The sequence below is a fragment of the Epinephelus moara genome, chromosome 24, assembly GCF_006386435.1.
Source record: "Epinephelus moara isolate mb chromosome 24, YSFRI_EMoa_1.0, whole genome shotgun sequence".
Lineage (NCBI taxonomy): Eukaryota > Metazoa > Chordata > Actinopteri > Perciformes > Serranidae > Epinephelus > Epinephelus moara.
The window spans coordinates 32,749,071-32,768,669 of NC_065529.1; the positions used below are offsets into that span (position 1 = coordinate 32,749,071).

At 41.0% G+C, this 19,599-nt stretch overlaps 1 protein-coding gene across 1 annotated transcript in view; it reads right to left on the reverse strand.

Annotated features, from left to right (window-relative positions):
* Positions 1 to 19,599, reverse strand: part of poc1a (POC1 centriolar protein A) — a 51,524-nt gene that overhangs the window by 9,615 nt on the left and 22,310 nt on the right. Inside the window, exon 10 of the mRNA XM_050038919.1 lies at positions 7,901 to 8,155. Coding sequence (XP_049894876.1) covers positions 7,901 to 8,155 — 255 coding nt within the window. The remainder of the gene's footprint in view (positions 1 to 7,900; positions 8,156 to 19,599) is intronic.

Consider the following 19,599-nt stretch of genomic DNA (forward strand, 5'->3'; position numbering starts at 1 on the left):
GATAAAAGTCAAAAAACATTCTTACAACAAATGTAAGGATTGGATGTAGGATTTTATATGTTTTAAAACAGTGGTTCCCAACTGGTCCAGCCAGGGGTCCAGATTTCTCCTTAGTCATTAGTTCGAGGTCCACACAGTGTGATACATTCAGCATCGTACTTGGGTTTGGCCCTGTCGTCGAGCTAGTTTGCTGTCTCTGTCAAGTAGCTGTCCATTAGTCACTCACCCGACAACAGGAAACGCCACTTTAAAATAAAAGCTCTGTGCTGGAAATTCACTGCACATCAAAATGAAGTGTGTTTTTTAGAAACTTGACATGTGTGCAAGTCACTTGTGGTCCATTCAGAATGGACCCACGACCCACCAGTTGGGAACCACTGCTTTAAAAGACAAAATGGCAAAAATTCTGAGACAAAAGTTGCAGTTTTGAGCAAAGCTTTTTTCTCAACATCGTGCCACTTTACATGAGGCTGACATAAGACAGTTAGTGTCTGAATCTGCCTCAGCGCAATGTGCTGTAGTAGGTGGACGTGAGTCTGACTGGTTGTAATTTATTAAAACTTTTTCAGTAGTTACTCTGTAGTTTAGTCATACTGACATGTTTGTATTGTTACATATAAGGACAGACAAAAAGCGTTTCCCTCTACTGATAAGAGACTATCAGATGTTATAATGATGAGTAGACAGTATGTATGATGAAGGCGCCCCTTTGGTATTTTTAGTCACCATATTTCTCAGAATTATGGTGACTTATCTTAGGAATACATTCTTTATTCCTGTCTGTCTTTACAGCTCAAAGTGAAAGTAAACTAACTGTCCTGGGTGCAATTTTATTGCAGTGTTTCACTCCCCCAGAGCACAATTATAAACACACAAATTAGCAACTGCTTTCAATTCCTCAGAATATCAAACACTGTGGTGAAAGCTTTGCAATACTTCAAACAGTGTTTGCTTAACAAGTGGTTTAGTGGTTCCTAAAAGTCTGTGATGTACATTTTCATCACACAAACTGTTTCAATCTTTTCTGAGTAACAGGAACTTGTTTCTTCCACTTTCCGCTAATGTTCCTTGCTGCTTCACTTGTAGCTGCTTTAACAGGAATCTGAATTCAGTGTAGTGGTCCACTTCTACTTAAATCTACTCTGACGCACACATACATTAGGCAGACAAAAGCTGAATTGTAGCTGGATACTCTGGTAGTTTTGGGGGAATTACAGAGCACAAAACATGTTGTTTTACAGCAACAAATGTTTGTAAAAGACTTTCTGTTTCAGTTTTATTCCCCTTGCGATTTTCTCACCTACTGTCTAATGGTCTATTGAGGAAGAGAGGGCGCCATGCACTCGAATTGCTAAACGAAATTGAGAGAGAGAGCGTGCGCACAATTCTTCATTCAAGATTCTTCATAATGAAGAGGGAGAGTGTGAAAGAAGGGATAAGTGTGAGTACTGCAGGCTTAGTGTGAGAGGACATGTAAGAGTGATGAATTATCAAACAGAGGGAGAGAGAAACAAAGGGGTATGGGGGGGTTGAGAATGGGGGGGCAGACAAGTAAAAAGCAGCTAACACAGCAAACTGTGGCTTTGGAAGCTTCAGTCTAACGTTGAATAATTCATCATCTTCTCTCTCAGTCTGCTCGACTATTAGAGTTACAAAGAGCTGTAATAGTGAAAAATAATGCAGAGGAAAAGACTTAAAAAGGAGCAGAAATATCGTGCAGAAATAAATGTCGCTTTGTCAGCCTGATCTCCAGAGGATGAGGGGCAGTGGTTTAAATCTCCATGTTAGCCAAAGTTGAACAGAAATTAGAACAAGAGTGTTGGCTTATTTATTTCTACTCACACCTTGTTGGGCTTTGTAAATGGGCTGCATATGACATGACTTGTTTGCATAGTCCGTATTTTAGGGAACTGACAGCCTCATGGGTTACACTGTGCTTTGCAAACTAAATGAAGCACACTGTCAAACATTTTAATCTACAGTATATTAAAGGGATACTTCGCCGATTTTCACCCAGCTGTGTATCATAGCAATGTGGGTCGTAAAGAACTGCATTTGGATCGGGATCCCGCAGGTCCTGCAAGACCCAACACAGATCTCATGGCAATGAGTGATTCTATCTGTCAAAAAACCCAAAACGTGCGGGTCCCAGAGAATGAGATGAAGGTGGAGACGTCAACAAGTGAAGTGGAAAAGAAGATAAAAGCAGGAAAAGTCAGACATTTTGAGGAATTTCTCTGGAATATTCCAAATAAGAACAAATCTGAATCTCAGAGACACCAGAATAACTGTTAATACGAATGTAATCATGCACCAGAACGTAATTTGGCTACCTATCACCGACAGGTATGCATATCTTTTCAATACCACAGTAAATACCATGTTTCTCTGTGGGAAGGGAGAAGACTCAATCTATTGATAATCAGTCTCGTGTGCAGACATGTTTAATCAGAATATTTGCAGTCACGGGCGGGAGCTGACACGCACCCTGAGGTAGTGGGTGGAAAAAGATAACACACCCGAGAGCAGGTGGTAATGGTCAGATACCCAGCGGAAGCAGGCAGGAGCAGGATTAGGAAAACAGTCCTGTACAGGGCTCTAGTGGGCAGGCTGTGTGGATGAAATGTGGTGGAGTCTGGATCTTTGCTGGCTCTTTGTGCTTCTGCATTTTCATATGTATGCAAGAGACAGAGCCCCCACCTCCCACTGTTTAGCTTTAACTTAACGGCCACCATATTGTATTTGGTGTCAGAACATCCAAGCGTTTGGTGGGCCGATGCAGCACAGTGCATTCTGGTAATTGTAAGTTTTCTACTGCTTGAGCAAAAGCAAATGCCTCAGCCCTTTTTCTCTAGTCATATAACACCAGTTTCAAAAGTATCTGTGTCTTTCTGCTGCATAAAAAGCCCAGTTTTATGTAAAAACACCACCTTTCCAGCGATGAAAAAACTCTTAAAACTGATTTTTAGTTTGAGTGGAGCCATTTCTGTGCTTCACAAACCTGTTTCCTGCTTGTTACATTTCATACATTTCATAATTACTTGAAGTTCCAGTGGTCTGAATGAGTAGTTGCATGCTGTTTTTACAACATAATGCTGATCACATGTAACTAGAGGTTGCGTAAAATACACTATGTTCTGTAGAAACCACTTTTAAAACTCTCATCAACAAACTGTGTATAAAACAGCGGGTGATGTGCATATCACTGATCTGTCAGTGCTAACATCTGTATGGGTGGAAAAGCGAGTCGAAGCTTGTACCAGCTGTGCTGTTTGCTCCATTTATATCAAATTTTATGCAAGCTTCTACGCAGGTTCACATGTATAATTCACTGTGTGGATCCTCTCGCCAATCTGAGATTCCTCAGTTTCACATTCCAGTCAACACCTTGGTAGGAAAATTAAAGGTGCCCTGTAGAGTTTTCTTCTAAACAAAAAATACTACATTTATATTTGATGTTACTTACCACAACTCGCTGTGTATATCCTGGAGGTCTATTTTGCAAAGACAATTTTTAAATATTTAGAAACCGGCATTGTTTGAATCCATTTTAAGTAGCTTGCAGTCTTCTTCTTTGCCTTTGTTGGAGTATTGCTGCTTTTCTTGGCACATTATCGCCACCTGTTCATCAGTGGATTGGTGTGAAGCCACTGGCAGGACTGTGAATTACGGTCACACACAGCGTACACTCGAGGTCGAGTGACAGTGGATTTTAAAGGTCAATATTATAATGATAGTTTGGAAAAAGGCATCACTGATTAAAACAAACAAACAAACAAACAAACAAAAAACAGCTCCATAGCGCTACTAGAGAACTAGAGGTCTCCACATGGCACCTTTAAATTTTTCTTAGATTCTTTTATTTTATTTTTCTTCCTTTTTTATATGTCTTTTTAGTTTTTCTCTCTTTGGTGCAACAGCTCAGTAAAAAAAAGCCTATAAAACACAAGTTAAAAGCCATATAAAGAATAATGACAACGTCCTGTACTGGATTGACACTACTGAAAGTCACTGCAAAGCCACAAGGGCACAGCTTTTCAATAACAGCCTAATATGGTAAGAAATTTGCATTTATATACAATATTTAAAAAAAAAAAAACACTATACATGATTTCCTACCAGTCACCTCTGTCTATTGTCCTAATCTAAACAAGAAGATTGAATCCAGAAAAGAGCAGAAGGATAAAACCAGACGCAGACGATCCATCTGGTATCAGGGTTGGGGTACAGCGGGCTTGAAAGGAAGAGGTTGGCACCCCCCCCCCCCGGGAGGGGTGAGCTAGCTGCCTGGCTGCACTGGGCCAATATTAAATGCTCCCACATGCTGGACTGCAGCTTGAAAGAAAAAGGAGCAAGAAAGAAAGAAGACAAGAAAAGCCAGAAACACACACGAAGAAGAAGTGTTTCTGCCATTAAGCATTTACACTTACTATCAGTGAGAGGCAGAGTGCTGCCAGCGCTCATATATGAATGATGCATTTTCCCTCAGGGCACATTCACAACCTGCAGCTAAAACCCTGTACACACACACGCACGCGCACACACACCAAGCCTCCCGGTGCTCTCTCTACTCCTCATTCAACTCCCATCTCTCCTCCTGTTCCTCCTCTTCCACGTCTCCTCCTCACCTTACTCAAACATTTCCTTCATTCAGCTGTTTCTGTGAATATACTCTTTGCTATAACGAGGCAAAAAACTCTCTCTTTCTGCTTTTATAGATGCACTTATGTCCAAATCCTTCACTGTTTATTGTAGCACCATTATCCAGAGGTATTGTTGCTTACGAGGAGAAAAAAGTTATATTTATAACATGAGCTTGTAAATTTTAAAGGGAGAAACGGCCCATTTTGTCTTATATTTATGAGATCAAATACAGTTTATCAGCATAAAATGCACACATCCTCAAATCAATACCAGAGTTGGCGGTATTCAATAAAAGAAATGGGTCTTAAATGTTGCCTTGAGATTAGAAGTCTGTTTTTGGTGCAACATCACTCATGTGGTGATCCTTTCAACAAGTCCAAACTAAATACTGAGGAGAAAATGTGCAGCAATTACAGACTAATGTTAAATAATGTAAATTAATGATTTTAATCAAACACTCCCCAGCCAGCAGACGCATTAGGATCACCAAAAGAAATAAAAGTTTAATTTGATTATATGAGGAATGCACTGCCTTTTAAACTAATGGGGGATTCTTTTCAGTATCTGACATCCACAGCTGCATGTTTTACAATCCACAGGAATTATGGCTTCTAATCATCTGCAGAGAGTGTTCTTTTACAATATCACTGACAGCTGAAATACATGGGGCACAGACACAACGCGTCACATAGGCAGAGCTTTTATACCTGCTACACAGGCTCTGTCTTTGCGGTGTGTGGTTGCTGCCAGCTTTACTGTGTGTGTTGAGGTTTAATAAGCGATAACGCAGCTGGTCACTGTTAAAAAAGACAGTCAGTTTTACACAGTTCTCTGTAGTTTCTACCTGCTGAAGGGCCATGGAGCTACGAGTAGAGGAAAAATAATTGAACAGACATGTAAAAATAACGCTGAGCAGTGCGGTTTCTATGGTCAGTGTAGCAGCTTCACTTTGTTATAACGGACACACTGCATCCATGTCCCATGTATTCCGGCCGTGAAAAACACAAAGTATAAATAAATTAGAAAGGTGCTGGGAACACCTTGCAGTGAGGTGTGGTCTGGTGCAAAGCTGCCACGGGCTGCAGCCTCAGGATTTGCCAGGAAATTGGGTCAGTTGAATAAAAGTATCAAGGGCAACAAAAAGATGTATTGATGTCCAGTGCACTTAATGTTTACAGTACTGATTTATACAAGTTGAAGATTCAACAAGTGCAGTCAATCCATTTCATATTTCATACTCAAAGCAGTAAGTTGTAACTGCAGTTTCCCTCAGGTTTACAGCAACCTCACAGAGCCTCACTGATCACATCTGTGAAGCTAAACAAACGCAAACAACATAAAAATAGACATAAATTGATAAGAAGCAGACCTTCGGATTAAGTGCTTGCTGTTCTTTTCTGTTTTTTGTTCAAGGATCTATTTTTAGTCCTGCAGGCTCTGGTGTGGTCTGGCTTTCCAAAACAGTTTTCTGTCCTCACTGTGTACATTTAGGATTTCACCAAGTTAACTGGTACAGACAGGGACAGTTAAATCAAAAATATATTTTTTCTCGTTCCTGTAGTGCTATTTATCAATCTAGATTGTTTTGGTGAGTTGCCAAGTGTTGGAAATATCGGCCGCAAAGAGATGTCTGCCTTCTCTTCAATATAACAGAACTAGGTGGCACTCAGCTTGTGGTGCTCAAAGCCCCCCAAAAATGCATTTAAAAAACTCAACAGCAATGTCTCTTTCCAGAAATCATGACCTGCTTACTCAAGATAATCCACAGACCTTGCTGTGAGCAGTTTCATAGGAACTATTTTCTTTCTACCAAACTACACCTGCCAAGCGTATCACCACGAAGAAAGAAGTGTGCACCTACTCATGGAAGAGAAGCTCTTGCCAGTGCAAGATGTAAAAACATTAATGGAGTTCTCCTCGACTCAGCTGTAACGTTAGCTTGCTCAGTGGTGTTTGGTGAACTAGCAGTGGATGCACAATTACTTCTGCATGGTGATAGGGTTGGCGGGTGTAGTTCAGTAGAAAGAAAATTGTTCCTACATGAAACTGCTCACAACAAGGTCTGTGGATTATCTTGAGTAACCAGGTCATGATTTCTGGAAAGAGACATTGTTGGTGAGTTTCTCAAATGTATTTTTGGCACTGTGAGCACCACAAGCTCAGTGCCTTCTAGTTACATTGTATCAGAGAGAAGGCAGACATCTCTACGGATGATATCCCCAACACTCAGCAACTCACACAGAATTAATCTACATTAATAAATTCCAATACAGGTAAAAGGAAAAATATGTGTTTTGATTTTGTGGTGAACTGTCCCTTTAACTCAAATATCTCTGCAAGGATCATGGCACGAATATGTCATACTTGTACAGGCTGGACGCAGAGAAAAATGATTGTGCAATGATAATCATTACAGTAATGATTGGCAATAACCAAAGCAACCTATGGGCCTCATTACAGTCTCTTCTACTTGTCCCAAGTAATGAATGAAGGAATAAATGTGCAAATGTCTGTCTCAGTGCAATCTAGTGTTACAGTAATCGCTTATCTGCCACTCTGGTGTGTATTCAGATTCAAGATTCAAGACCTTAATTTGTCCCCGAGGGGCAGCTGGTTCTGCCGCAGTGGCAATGAAACAACACAGAGCGAGACACACAAGATAAAAACCACACATACATTATCTCATATAATTATAATAATTAAAAAAAAACATTATAGAGAAAAACACATGTGAACACTTGAGTGCAATTTACGATATTAGTGACAAAAGGGAAATAAGGAGAAAGGGCATGGTGCTGCCTGTACCTCAAATTGTTGCTGTTTTTAAAGTGTATGTATGCATGTTAAAGGGTCAGTTCATGCATATTATAAGTGCAGAGATTTGCAAGAGGTGAAAGGGTCAATTACATTTCTAAAACCTGACAGTGATGTGTCTTTTGTCCCAGGTAACTTGCTGTGGACAGAATCAGTGTCTTCTATCTGCTGTAGATGATGGTTGCCAATGAAATACTGAAACGTAACTATGTGTGAGGATTTAAACACACACCTGTGTAGAGCCAATGTGCCAGTCTTAAGCAGAGCCAAACAGAACAGGAGAGTTTTTTTTTTTTTTTTTTTTTTACATATGTATATGTATTTGTGTCTGTGTTGCTGAAACCATCTCTGCCCCTCAGGTTGAAAAGAGAGTGAGTAGGTGGCACAGCCAAAGCACAACTCATGCAGTTTGTCATGAGAGATTAACACATCTTCTGCTTACCTGAGTGAGAATATCCAGCTGACCTATGATGTGTTCCAGGGTGTTGGCGAGACCAGGGGGGACCCCTCCATCTGAGGCCTGGGACTGTGCTTGAACGTGGGGCGAATGCTGCGATAAACCCTGGGTTTGTGTCTGGTGGGTGGAGGCGGTGCTCGTGCTGAGGTGTCTGTTGGTTTGGGAATGAGTTGCTCTGCTGTGGCTGCCACTCTGTGTGTGGGAGTCCTGTCCATTGAACTGATCTGATGGTTCAGACGCCTAAAATCAGAGAGGAAGAAGGGTGACGAGTTGTTACAAGCTCTGATGGTCTTTGATGTGCTTTACATTACATACTGTATTGTGCAGAGACACTGAAATGTGCGCTACACCATCTGTTTCGTGCTCCTTGAGTGTACCATGAAAAAAGTTAATGGTTGAAATAATGAAACAGGCTGTAATTTGTTTAAATCCTCAACCACAACTCTCTTAAAGGGACAGTGCACCCCACATTTCCTCCCTTACCTGTAGAGCTATTTATTAATCTAGATTGTTTCGGTGTGAGTTGAAGAGTGTTGGAGATATCGCCCGTGGAGATACCACCTTTTACACTGCCAGATTTTCCGCAAATGGGCCGTTTTGACGGCAAGCTGCGAGCGTTTAGACACACAGAGCCGGATTGGCGAGTTGATCTGAGGTGCCCAATTTTCCGCCTTGTAGGGTAGACATATTGGCGGAACCCTTTAGTTCAAACAGCCCGAGGCGGCCTTCCGCAACGGGAGGGGCTGTTGATGACTTGTGTTGATGATGCCGCATGTGCGACCCACTGGTGGTGGATAAACAGGAAACAGCTGATAGCAGGAATTAGCGAGCAGCTAGTAGCAAGAGGGAAACACAAACCTGACAGACACTGTAAAGATGAACAACTGAGGAGACAAGGAATTGCGCGCCCTCCTTGTCCTCGCAAATGAAGAGGCCATAATGACAGGAACGGTCACAATGGGCCGACTAATGAGAGAATCGCCTAAGGACTGACCAGCCGTGGCTTCCCTCCACGTCACTGTTTACGTCACACGCTGAGCTACATGTTTTGTTACTTGCTCACGCCCCCCCATTGCCCCGAAAAAAGGCGCATTCTGTATAAACAAAAGTAGGTAGGCGGTGCACTCCCCGATTTTGTTTTTATACTGCCAATGCTGAACAAAGACTGATTGGGCTTTCCTGCAAATTTGCACAACTCCTATCTAAGTCTGCCTTCTCTCCAATGTAATGGAACTAGATGCCACTCAACTCATATATTTGAACTCAACAGCAATGTCTCTTGCCTGAAATCATGACCTGGTTACTCAAGATAATCCCCAGACCTTATTGTGAGCAGTTTCATGGAGGAACTATTCTATTTCTATCGAACTACACCTACCAGCCGAATCACTGTGTAGAGGTACTTGTGCATCTAGTCATGGACAAGAGGCTTGTGCTCGTGACAGTACGTGATGTAAACATTAATGGCGTCCTACTCGGCTGAGCTGTAACATTAGCAGTAGATCCACACTTCCTACTCGCAGTACTCTCTTGTATGAGCAACATATTTTGCTCAGATCTCTGTCAGAATATTTTTTATGGGCTGAGTGTCGATACCACAAACATTTGTGACTCAAATGTTTATCGGACTAAAAATGCACTTACCACCAGCTCATGCTCCGTATTACTGTATATACTGTGTGCAAATCTCTTTCTGTTTAATAACATCTTACAAAAAGTATGTCTAGCTATAATTTTGTCATCCGGATTTCCATATGGTAATTTTGATCTATTCTGTGCACACTTCTGTTGCTCTTACTTTCTTTTAATGTTGAAGTTTTTCTGTTTCACTGTAAACAGGAAGTAATGAAGGGAATTCACAGCAACTAAAAAAAATTCATCCTCTCTCTTCTTATTAAACAAATGGATTTCATTAGATATTACTGCCTGCTGCTGTTTTTCATTATGTCTATTTAAGACATGTAGTAACTGTTAATATTTTAGCTCTTTCATCCCAACCATTTGACCCACTTATTACTTATTTATTGTTTTTATCTCATGTGTTCTAACCCATGGCAGAGGAAGTTTTGTCTGTGAAGTTTTTAAGTGTAGGTTTGTCTGTGAAGCTGAAGACAAATTTCCACATGAGTGGACAAAAACGCTGAGTGAGCTATTCTGTTTGTCCTTACCTGAACCAAAGTGTCTAGAGGGTAAAGGATGTCATGTGCAAATTGTAAAGGCCTTTGAGGAAAATGTGCGATTTGTAATACTGAACTGTATAATAAAACTGACTTGACTGAGCATATACAGTATGTTCAGGGTTGAATCTATCACAATCTTTCAGTTTGATGCATCCAGTGAAATGTGCAACTTCATTCTGGTAACAAAATAAGTCAGTTTTAAAAAGTATGACAATCAATTAAACATAAAAATCAAAACAACAATAAATAAAGATCGTAAAATGTTCTATAAAATTAAATATGAAAACACACATCGATGAAATTATTTGGAAAAAAAAATCACCTACGAAGCAAAGCAAAAAAAAAAAAAAAAAAATATATATATTATTTCTTTTTCAATTCATTTTTCTGTCAACTTATTGATTAATTGACTTTCAGCACTCTTCACACACTGGAGGTGTGACAAATAAATGACACAAAAATGCGACATATTTAGCTGCACCACAGCCATAACAGCAGCACAACAAATTTGCGACACTTGCATCAGGTTCGCCATTGCCATGGCATTGTGAAGTGAGGCCTGTTTCATACAGTGTGACTGGTTGATACTTTTATTCGTAGTTTAAAAGCTCTGAAAAATCAACCTTGTTCCGAAAAAAAAAAAAAAAAACCCTGCTTTTTTGATATATAATATTTACATTCTACGGGAAAGTACTAATGACGAAAACAACAGTTAAAAAAAATAAAAAAATAATAAAGTGTGAATTAACTTCTCTTTTATTTTCTCACAGAGTGTAACAACACAGGAAGAACTTAAACGCACCCCGACATTGGAAAACAATCAACACCTTGTTTAAATGGATTTTGTTTCCATGACGGAGCCTTTTACACAGACTTCAGATGAGCTACTGAGTCAAAAGAGGGAAACTGTCGACTCTCTCTTTCTCACTCACACACACACACACATTGAAATTGCCAGTCAGTCTGTCTGCTCTGTGATTAATTCAATGAGACATAAACACATGGGAGGTCAGTGACCACATCTCTCCATAACCATGTCTATGTGACTAAAAACTGTGTGCACACATCTATAGGTGTCTCCATATTACTGTCTGTCTCGGCAGACCTCTGTCTGGTTGTGAAGAACAATGTGTGTGTACATGTGTGTGAGTGTACATCTGTTCCAAGACGACAACATCTCGTCTGCATCTCAGTGAGGGAGACAACAACTGTTTTACTCATCACCACGCAACAGGAAATCTATTCACACTCAGTTAAGCGTGTTCAAGACCTCTGTGTCAAACTGTGCTCTTCCTAAATGAAGCCAGATGAGCAGAGTTGTCAGCTGTCACCTGGCTCTACACATTCACCACAGACAGCGGTACTACATACTGTCACTATACAGTGGGCAGCGATTCCCTACAGTCATGTATGACAAGCTATGAGGTGCTCCTTGATGTGACTTGTTAAATGTGTTCCTGTGCTGGTTCTGTCTAAATAAAACAATAAACACTGAAAGAAATTTCACTAAATGTGACACTCCTTGACTGAAACTGTATCAACATGATTAACAAATGATACAAAGCCATTAGATATTACATAAAGAATGAAACAAAGGGTTGGTTGTAGGAAAGCTCGCTCTGCACGAAAGTGTTAGATGTGAAAATGAGATCACACGGAAACAATCAATTGCAACTGCTGAGAAGGAAAAATGTCAGAGGAGGAACTCAATGCCCTTCAGCACTTTGCCACCAACTTGCAGTTGGTTCAGTACTCAGTGTGATTTCAATATATTACATGGTGCATGCCTAGACTGAGGAGCAGACAGGTTACTTCTGATACAGAGAAAAGAAGCTGATACAGAGAAAAGAAGCTGCCCAATCACTCAGTGTTTTGCTAAAAAATATAAATGTACCCATGAGAGTGTGCACGTGTGTTTGTGCAGTGGTGTAGATACTGTTTGTCCTTAAATGACTGGAATGAATTAGGTGAACAAAGTCATCTATAACAAAAACTATTCAGACTGTTCAACAAGTGGACACCATGAATTACAGCAGTAGGTCAGTGAATATACCTTCACTGTCACTGCACACTGTAATAACTTCAGGTAGGAACTTCATAGATGTTCAGGTCATATGCTCCTATATAATGACTTGGATGTTAAATAAGTAAATTATGCTCATACAACCAAATACCTAACTCCAATTTAATCAGCACTATTTTGATCTGCATGCCTCCGCAACCAGTCAAGTTGCAGTTTACATCCATGTCTCTCTAGACTCATATAATATATATGTAGAAGGCTTTAAGGGAATCTAATAAAAGATATTAAGTGTAGAGACTATTTATGTAGAGGAGCACAGAGGACTGATAGAGAGCTTCATTACATGATGCAACTTAAATCTGAAGCTCAGTACCAGCAAAACCAGTGAGCTGGTGATGGACACAAAGTTGTAGCAATGACAGTATAATGCTTCAAATACGGACGTTGCTGTAAAGAAGCTACAAATTCTAAAAAAAATATGCTTCACATTAATCTTTAAGCCAGCAGCACAGATCTATACAATCAGCACAGTTTCAAGGTGGAGAACCAAAATTAGTGTCACCAATTCAGTCTCTGACCAAATGTCTCCCCCTCTGTTCCTGACGTATTGCGTTGAATCATGATCAGAAAACATTATGATGTTGCAGTGAAGTTGACCTTAACTTTCTGGATATCAAATGTCATCACTTCATCTTTTATCCTATTAGACATCTGTGTGACGCTGTGTGAGACATTAACCTGTGAATACTTGAGTGATGGCCCAAAACATATTTTGTGAAGTCACAGTGACCTTTGACCACCAAATTCTAATCAGGTCATTCCAGCGCACGTGGAGGTTTTTGCCAAATTTGAGGAAATTCTCTTACGGCTTTACTGGGATATCATGTTCAGGAGAACGGGAGAGGCGGAAGGACAACTTGAAAACACTTTTGTGGAGCAGACAAGTTAAGTCACTGGTGTAGTGACAACTGCTATGCAGGACACATTCATGTAAAGCTGAGGAGGAAGAGTTGACAGAGAATCAGGGACAGTGCAGTTACATGTACATATGTATTATTAGCCTTCGACCACTCTGTCACCAGGAAACATTCAAAATGCTAAATGAAGATGTTTAATTATCGCACAGTACTACTAATAATTTATATTCAAGTGTGAACTACATGATCATCATCACCTGTGAACCTGATGAATAAATGAAAAACAGTATCAGTAGATTTCCTAATTTTGTCTCTTGCAAGGGTGCTTTATTATATACTGCTACCAGTCTGATTCCCTGCTCTGATCTTCTGTTGGAGGCTGCACAACGACAGGGGGGAGAGAGAAAGAGAGAGGAGACAATGGAGCGGTTCTGCTGAGCCTACAAGCTCCACCAAGACTGGATTAACTCTTGTTGAGAGTACGACTTATAGCTTTGTATTAAAACAGCTGCTTAAACACACACCGAGCGCTGGTCCCCAGATAAACACACATGCTGATACAGAAAAGCAGAGGCAAAAATGGACGTAGGCATACACGCGTACAGATATGCACTTGTTGTCACACACATACACACACAGCGTTTTGAACATAAAAACATTTAAACCGAAATATTATCAAATACTGGTAAAAATAAATGTGGCATTTTTCCTTGCATTTAAAATTTCACACCACTTGTTAGCAAGTTTTTTCACTGCATGTTTGACGTTGCCAAATCAGACCAAATTACACTATTGTGAGTGAACTGTTTGTCTTTCAGGTTAGTCGTGAAAAAGTAAACTTTTCTAGCTGTCATTTGAGGTAAAGCACTAGAACAGTTTACACAGTGTACCCTGACTTTACCTTATTACATACCATCCTTTGCTACGTCATGTGTACATAGCGGTGTTGATGCTAAAACAATATATTCCTCTGCAAACTCGACACGTCCTGTACCGCTGTAGCTTTACGTGGAGCCAGGGAAAACCCTGATATGCAAAAGTGTACACATGCGTGCACACGCAAACACGGCACACACAGTAACCACCCTCCTAATGAATCACCTGGAGTGGAAAAACCAACAGTGGAAAATTTCCTGAGGCCCAAATTAAACTCTTAGTCTGACACAGCGAGGCATCAATACACCCTGCGAGCTGCAACAAAACCGTTCATCACTCCACATGCATGCACACACACACACACACACACACACACACATTTATACACAGAGCACCTGACTTTTTTTGAGAACAGAGCAAGCGAAACATTCATATAAAGAGAGGTGTAAAATTTCTTTTCTCTGCCTTGACAGCTGGTTTCTCAATCAATTTCCGTCTTAACAGAGTGATATGCAGGTAAAATGGCCATATCAACAGAGGATGGCTGTAAACAGATTAATAAATAAACAAAAAATACAAATATAACTTAAAGACACCTGATACCATGAAGACATTTTAACTGATCTTCACCAAAACTTGAAAAATCCATAAACTCTCACAGCAGGCGCAGCAAGGTGATGTTCTGATAGTTACAGGTTCAAGTATAACCTCTCCTAACAGAAAGCATCTGCCAAATGACCCTGAATCCATCTTGATCCTCTTTCTGCTCCAGGGACGCTGGTGCATATCCGACCCTTTACAACTTGTTGCATTCAGCTGGGTTTTATGTGTGAATAACAGCGATGACTGCGATAGTAACTGTAAGAGTTTCCAGTTAAGAAAGAGCACGAGTCATGCCGTTTACTCAATACGCACCATGTCAGACACAGGTGTAACCAATAACATTAATGATGGCTACATTTCATGACCTTGCACCAGTGCCAGAGCTCTGGTATTATACACACTGGCACATCTAACAGAGCCATCATTAATGTTATTAGTTACACCTGTGCTTTGAAAGTCTAAAATGTCTGCCATTACACAGGTCTATTGTGGATAGTGTTAACTGACAATCTCCAACACTTTTATAGGATTTCTTTCAACATTAGAACAAAATGCAAACACCAAAGTTTTATTTGTAAAAATGCTCTCCTAAATGCTGAATGGTTCATCATTTCTATGCAGATACTGCAATTTCAAAGAGTGCTGCTTTTGATCATAACTTCTATACAGCATTCAGAGAATTAACAGAGCAGTAAACCACTTTGCTACGTACAGATGTAGTGGAGTAATGATGCTCGGAGCAGAAAATGAAGGCATGTTACCTTTGTGTGTGTTGTAATCCGAGCTTCTTTGTTCCACACGTGCACTGGCTAGCTAATCGTCATCGCTCTGCACCATGATCATACAGCAGTCCCTCCAGTTCTACCCCACATTAACGCTGTTACCGCTGTCAGCATTGTTGCCATTGCTAGCACTCTTAGCAATGTTAGCTCTGTTGAGAGCAGTGTGATACAGCGTTTCTGGCTCAAACGCTGTATCATAGATATGCTCTGAATGTCGTATTAAGCTCCATTAAGCTGTAGCAAGTGGAGGTTTAAACTGGCAGCGGTTGATTTCATTGGCTATAGTGACAACTGTAGCTGGCATACTTACTCAGCTGCAGCTAATTAATATTAATTAAGTGTCAACAGAAAACCACAAATAGCTCTTGGCTATTGCTCCGTTTTCTTAGACGACATTTTGACATGTCACAGCAGGAAAACAGGCGTAAATAATAAAATGAATGATGGCTGGATTCTATTTAGCTGATTCAGTTTCGGGGTCATGGTATTGTATACACTGGCCGACTGTCACACTGTCACGGCTTACAGGGACACCTCAATGAAACACAGTCACCATTAATGTTATTAGTAACACCTGTGCTTTTTCCACTATGAAAGGTCCAAGTGTCTGCTATGAAAAAGGCCTACAATAATAATGCATTCATGTGTCTGTATCATAAGTCTAAACGGCTGGTGAACAGAGTTTTCAGAAACAATTCGTAAACTTGTAGTCACACAGCATTATCACTTTAAGGTTATCATCTTAACAGCTTTGAACTAGGACCTTCGGGATTCAGAGGGGTGACGTAGTCGGTCCTGTCAGTCAATGTTGGCTCAAGCAGCGACAGTACAGAGCTGTCAACAGCAGCATTAGGGTTGTGAATTTGATGTCAAAACACTGTCAGATGTGATTTACTACCAGTTTGTCACTACTGCCATAACTGGCAAACTATGCAGCTGACATAATTAGATCTATTAGATGCAACTTTTGAATGTTGCTGAGTAGTCAATTCAATGGCTTGAACCTATCCCAGCTGACTTTGCGCGAGAGGCAGGGTACACCCTGGACAGGTCACCAGACTATCACAGGGCTGATACATAGAAACAGACAACCATTCACACTCACATTCACACCTACAGACAATTTAGAGTCACCAATTAACCTGCATGTCTTTGGACTGTGGGAGGAAGCTGGAGTACTACGGAGAAAACCCACGCTGACACGGGGGGAGAACATGCAACTCAGAGGGGCTTCCCCAGCCCAGGATTCAAACCAGGAATCCTCTTGCCGTGAGGCGACAATGCTAACCACTGCACCACCGTGCTGCCATATACTTTATGATGTTAGTTCTAATAAATAACTAAATTAAAATTACATAAAATAAAAGGAGTTTTTTTTTTTTTTTTTTTTTTTTAATCACAGAATTTCCCCTGGCATTTCTACTTTTTTGCTGTACCGAAAACGTACCGAACCATGACACCACTGTGTCGTATCCAACCGAACCATGAATTTTGTGAACTGTTACACCCCTATTATTATCAGATGTAAACAAACTCTAAGCTGACCGCAAACACAGGCCTGTAGTTTCATGTATAGAAAATATTGCAATCTAAATCCCGACTGCAGTATCAGCCAGGAAAATCTCAAGTTAATATTTTCTTCAGTTGTTCAGCTGTATGTTCTCCTATTAAACCATGGACCAGTACCCGAATCGGACTCTGCACTTCAGGCTGATGCATTAAAATTTGTCTAAAAAAGGTGCAGTGACTCAACTAAAAAATGCAAGTCGACTCAGGGGGCTTCTCCACTGATGATTCAAACCACTGACGTGTAGGGGGCAGCCCTATTAAACTCCACTGGAGACATTTTAGTGTAATGTTGCACCCACTTATCTACAGAGGGAAGACAAATGCCGCAAGTATCAGCAATATGGACCCTGGAGTACAATGTGTGTACATACCAGCTGTCCCTCTTTAACATGTCTAAGAGCTTAAATTGACTGTTTAAGGATAATGTCTGTGTTTTACTTCTAAATCATACCAATCATCCAAGCCCACCCTTTCCTTTACATTACTGCGAGCACAGCTGGCCATTACAGATCTTGTAGAGGAAGCCAAAGTCGGCAGTGCATTATTGTACAGTGTGAAAAAAACCCTCCACAGACTGAAACATTCTGCTGCAAGCAAAGACAATCCATCTTCTGAGGCTAATTAAAATATACAATAAACAATATCTCTCTCTTTGATTGAAAAGGTAAGGCTGGAGTGTGGGTGTGTGTCACAATACAGCCATAAGATGTAGACAAATCTTTTCACCATCTGTTGACATCTCAGTTAATTACAGTGGAGCAAACATTTCATGACAAACTGCTAGTGATGCTTTTTGATGAATGAAGCCTGTGACGTGACTCAGCTCTGACTTATGCTTCTGGCCTCGGCTATAGCTTACAGAATCGACACGGGAGGGCGTTTCTCACTAAACCCCTTTATCAGTGCTACTTAGTCAACTTCTCACTCTCATTTTCCATTTCTCTCTGACTGCTTCCCCCCACTGTTTTTATATAACCCCTTTTCTCTCCCCACTACTCTTTTTCATATCTCTCCTGATCCCCATCTCTTTTACTCTCTCTCTCTCTCTCTCTCTCTGTCTTTAATGATTAACAGGTTTCTGATAATGGCTCTCACATTGTCATTATTGCCACTCTTCTCGACCATCTCGACCCTCTTTATTTTTTGTATCTGGTGTGCTTATGTTGTGTGGCTCGCTCACGTGCTCGCCCTGTTTTCCCACTTTCTACCTTCCCCTCTCCCTCTCGCTGATGTTCTCTCGCTCCACTAGACCATTAGACTCTCTTTAACTCCGTTGCTATCTTGTTTTCAGCACTCTCTTGTCACACACCCCTGCCTTTCCCTCTGTCCCCTGCTGTCAAATGCATTCAACTCCCGCTGTCAGAACAATACCACCTGCCTTTCCATAGCAGCACCTTAAAGATGAACACACGCAACCACAAACTGTATCAGAAACTGCAGTCTTCAGCACACTGCTCTGAGGTCTTAAATATATCCTCGTGGATTGTTTCACTGCTTGTCGAGTCTTTAATTGGCGAGAGTGCTGGTAAAGTTTGGTCTGCTATAGCACAGATAAATGATGGTGAAAGAGATAGAAGTTCATACAGCTACTGCAGTCTCAGAACACCCTCCCCACTCTCCGATTCACATCCTAAAGCTGAGTCGAGCGGTGCAGTGATGTGTGTGTGTGTTGAGCTGTGAAGGGAAGCCTGCTGTGAGTGTGCAGCTCGTCTGTCTGCACACGTGAGCGGGAGAAAGACCCAGATGTGAAGCTAGAGACAGGAAGGGGGGAGGGAGGGTTGAGGAGGGGATGGATGGAGGGATTAAGGCGGATGTGATCAGAGAGAGCTGATCTGCCTGTCAGCAATGGTTGGCACTCACTCACTCACTCACTCACACACACACACACACACACACACACACACACACACACACACACGGATACATCTATTCTCACACGCCGAAAGAGCCGCACATGAAGATTTGCTCAGCTGTGTCGAGCACGGAGACAGCCTGACAGAACCGCACGCGCGCTCAATGTTTAGGTGGAGAGACCTCATTTTAAAGCTGGCTTATTGTGTTTAACAAATAGGCCTACATGTTCCTGGCAGAGCGCCCATCACTGGAAAATTATCATGGAGCTTCGCATCCAAGTACATTAAAGGATCAGCATATCAAATTAGCTACTTATGAAATCCCTGTGGATTTGATTCTGAGAGGGCAGCAGCCATGGGTGGCCTTTGCGTCTGTATGAATAAACACAGCATTACTGTCTCATTAGTCAATTTCTTCCCTGGTGAAATGAATCATAGCAAAAGGCGGTTGTGTGTTTCGCTGGATGTTCAGCGTAGCAAGGAGGGATGGTTTTAACACCTAGGTCATATTAGATGATTTAAATCCAGACTAGAGGGCTGTCGTTCTGCCCGCTTTCCAGACCAGACTCTGTGCCACAAGCCTCAGCCCACAATTATCTCTGAAAAAGACCTGTGGCTGTCTATTAATATTATCATCTTAATGGGTATCTACCACTGTGCTGGCTGGAAAAATAATACATGTAATGTTAATGATAAAACACTGACTGTTTTATGAGCACATTAGTACCACATATCGAAACAACCTCCAGTGTGTAAGTGCCAAAAACTGCAGTTCTTTAAATGACCACTTGAGGCTGGCTCCAGAAGCCAGTCAATCCTCAAAATTAGGGATGCACCGAAATGAAAATTTGTGGCCGAAGCCGAAGCCGAATATTATTAAA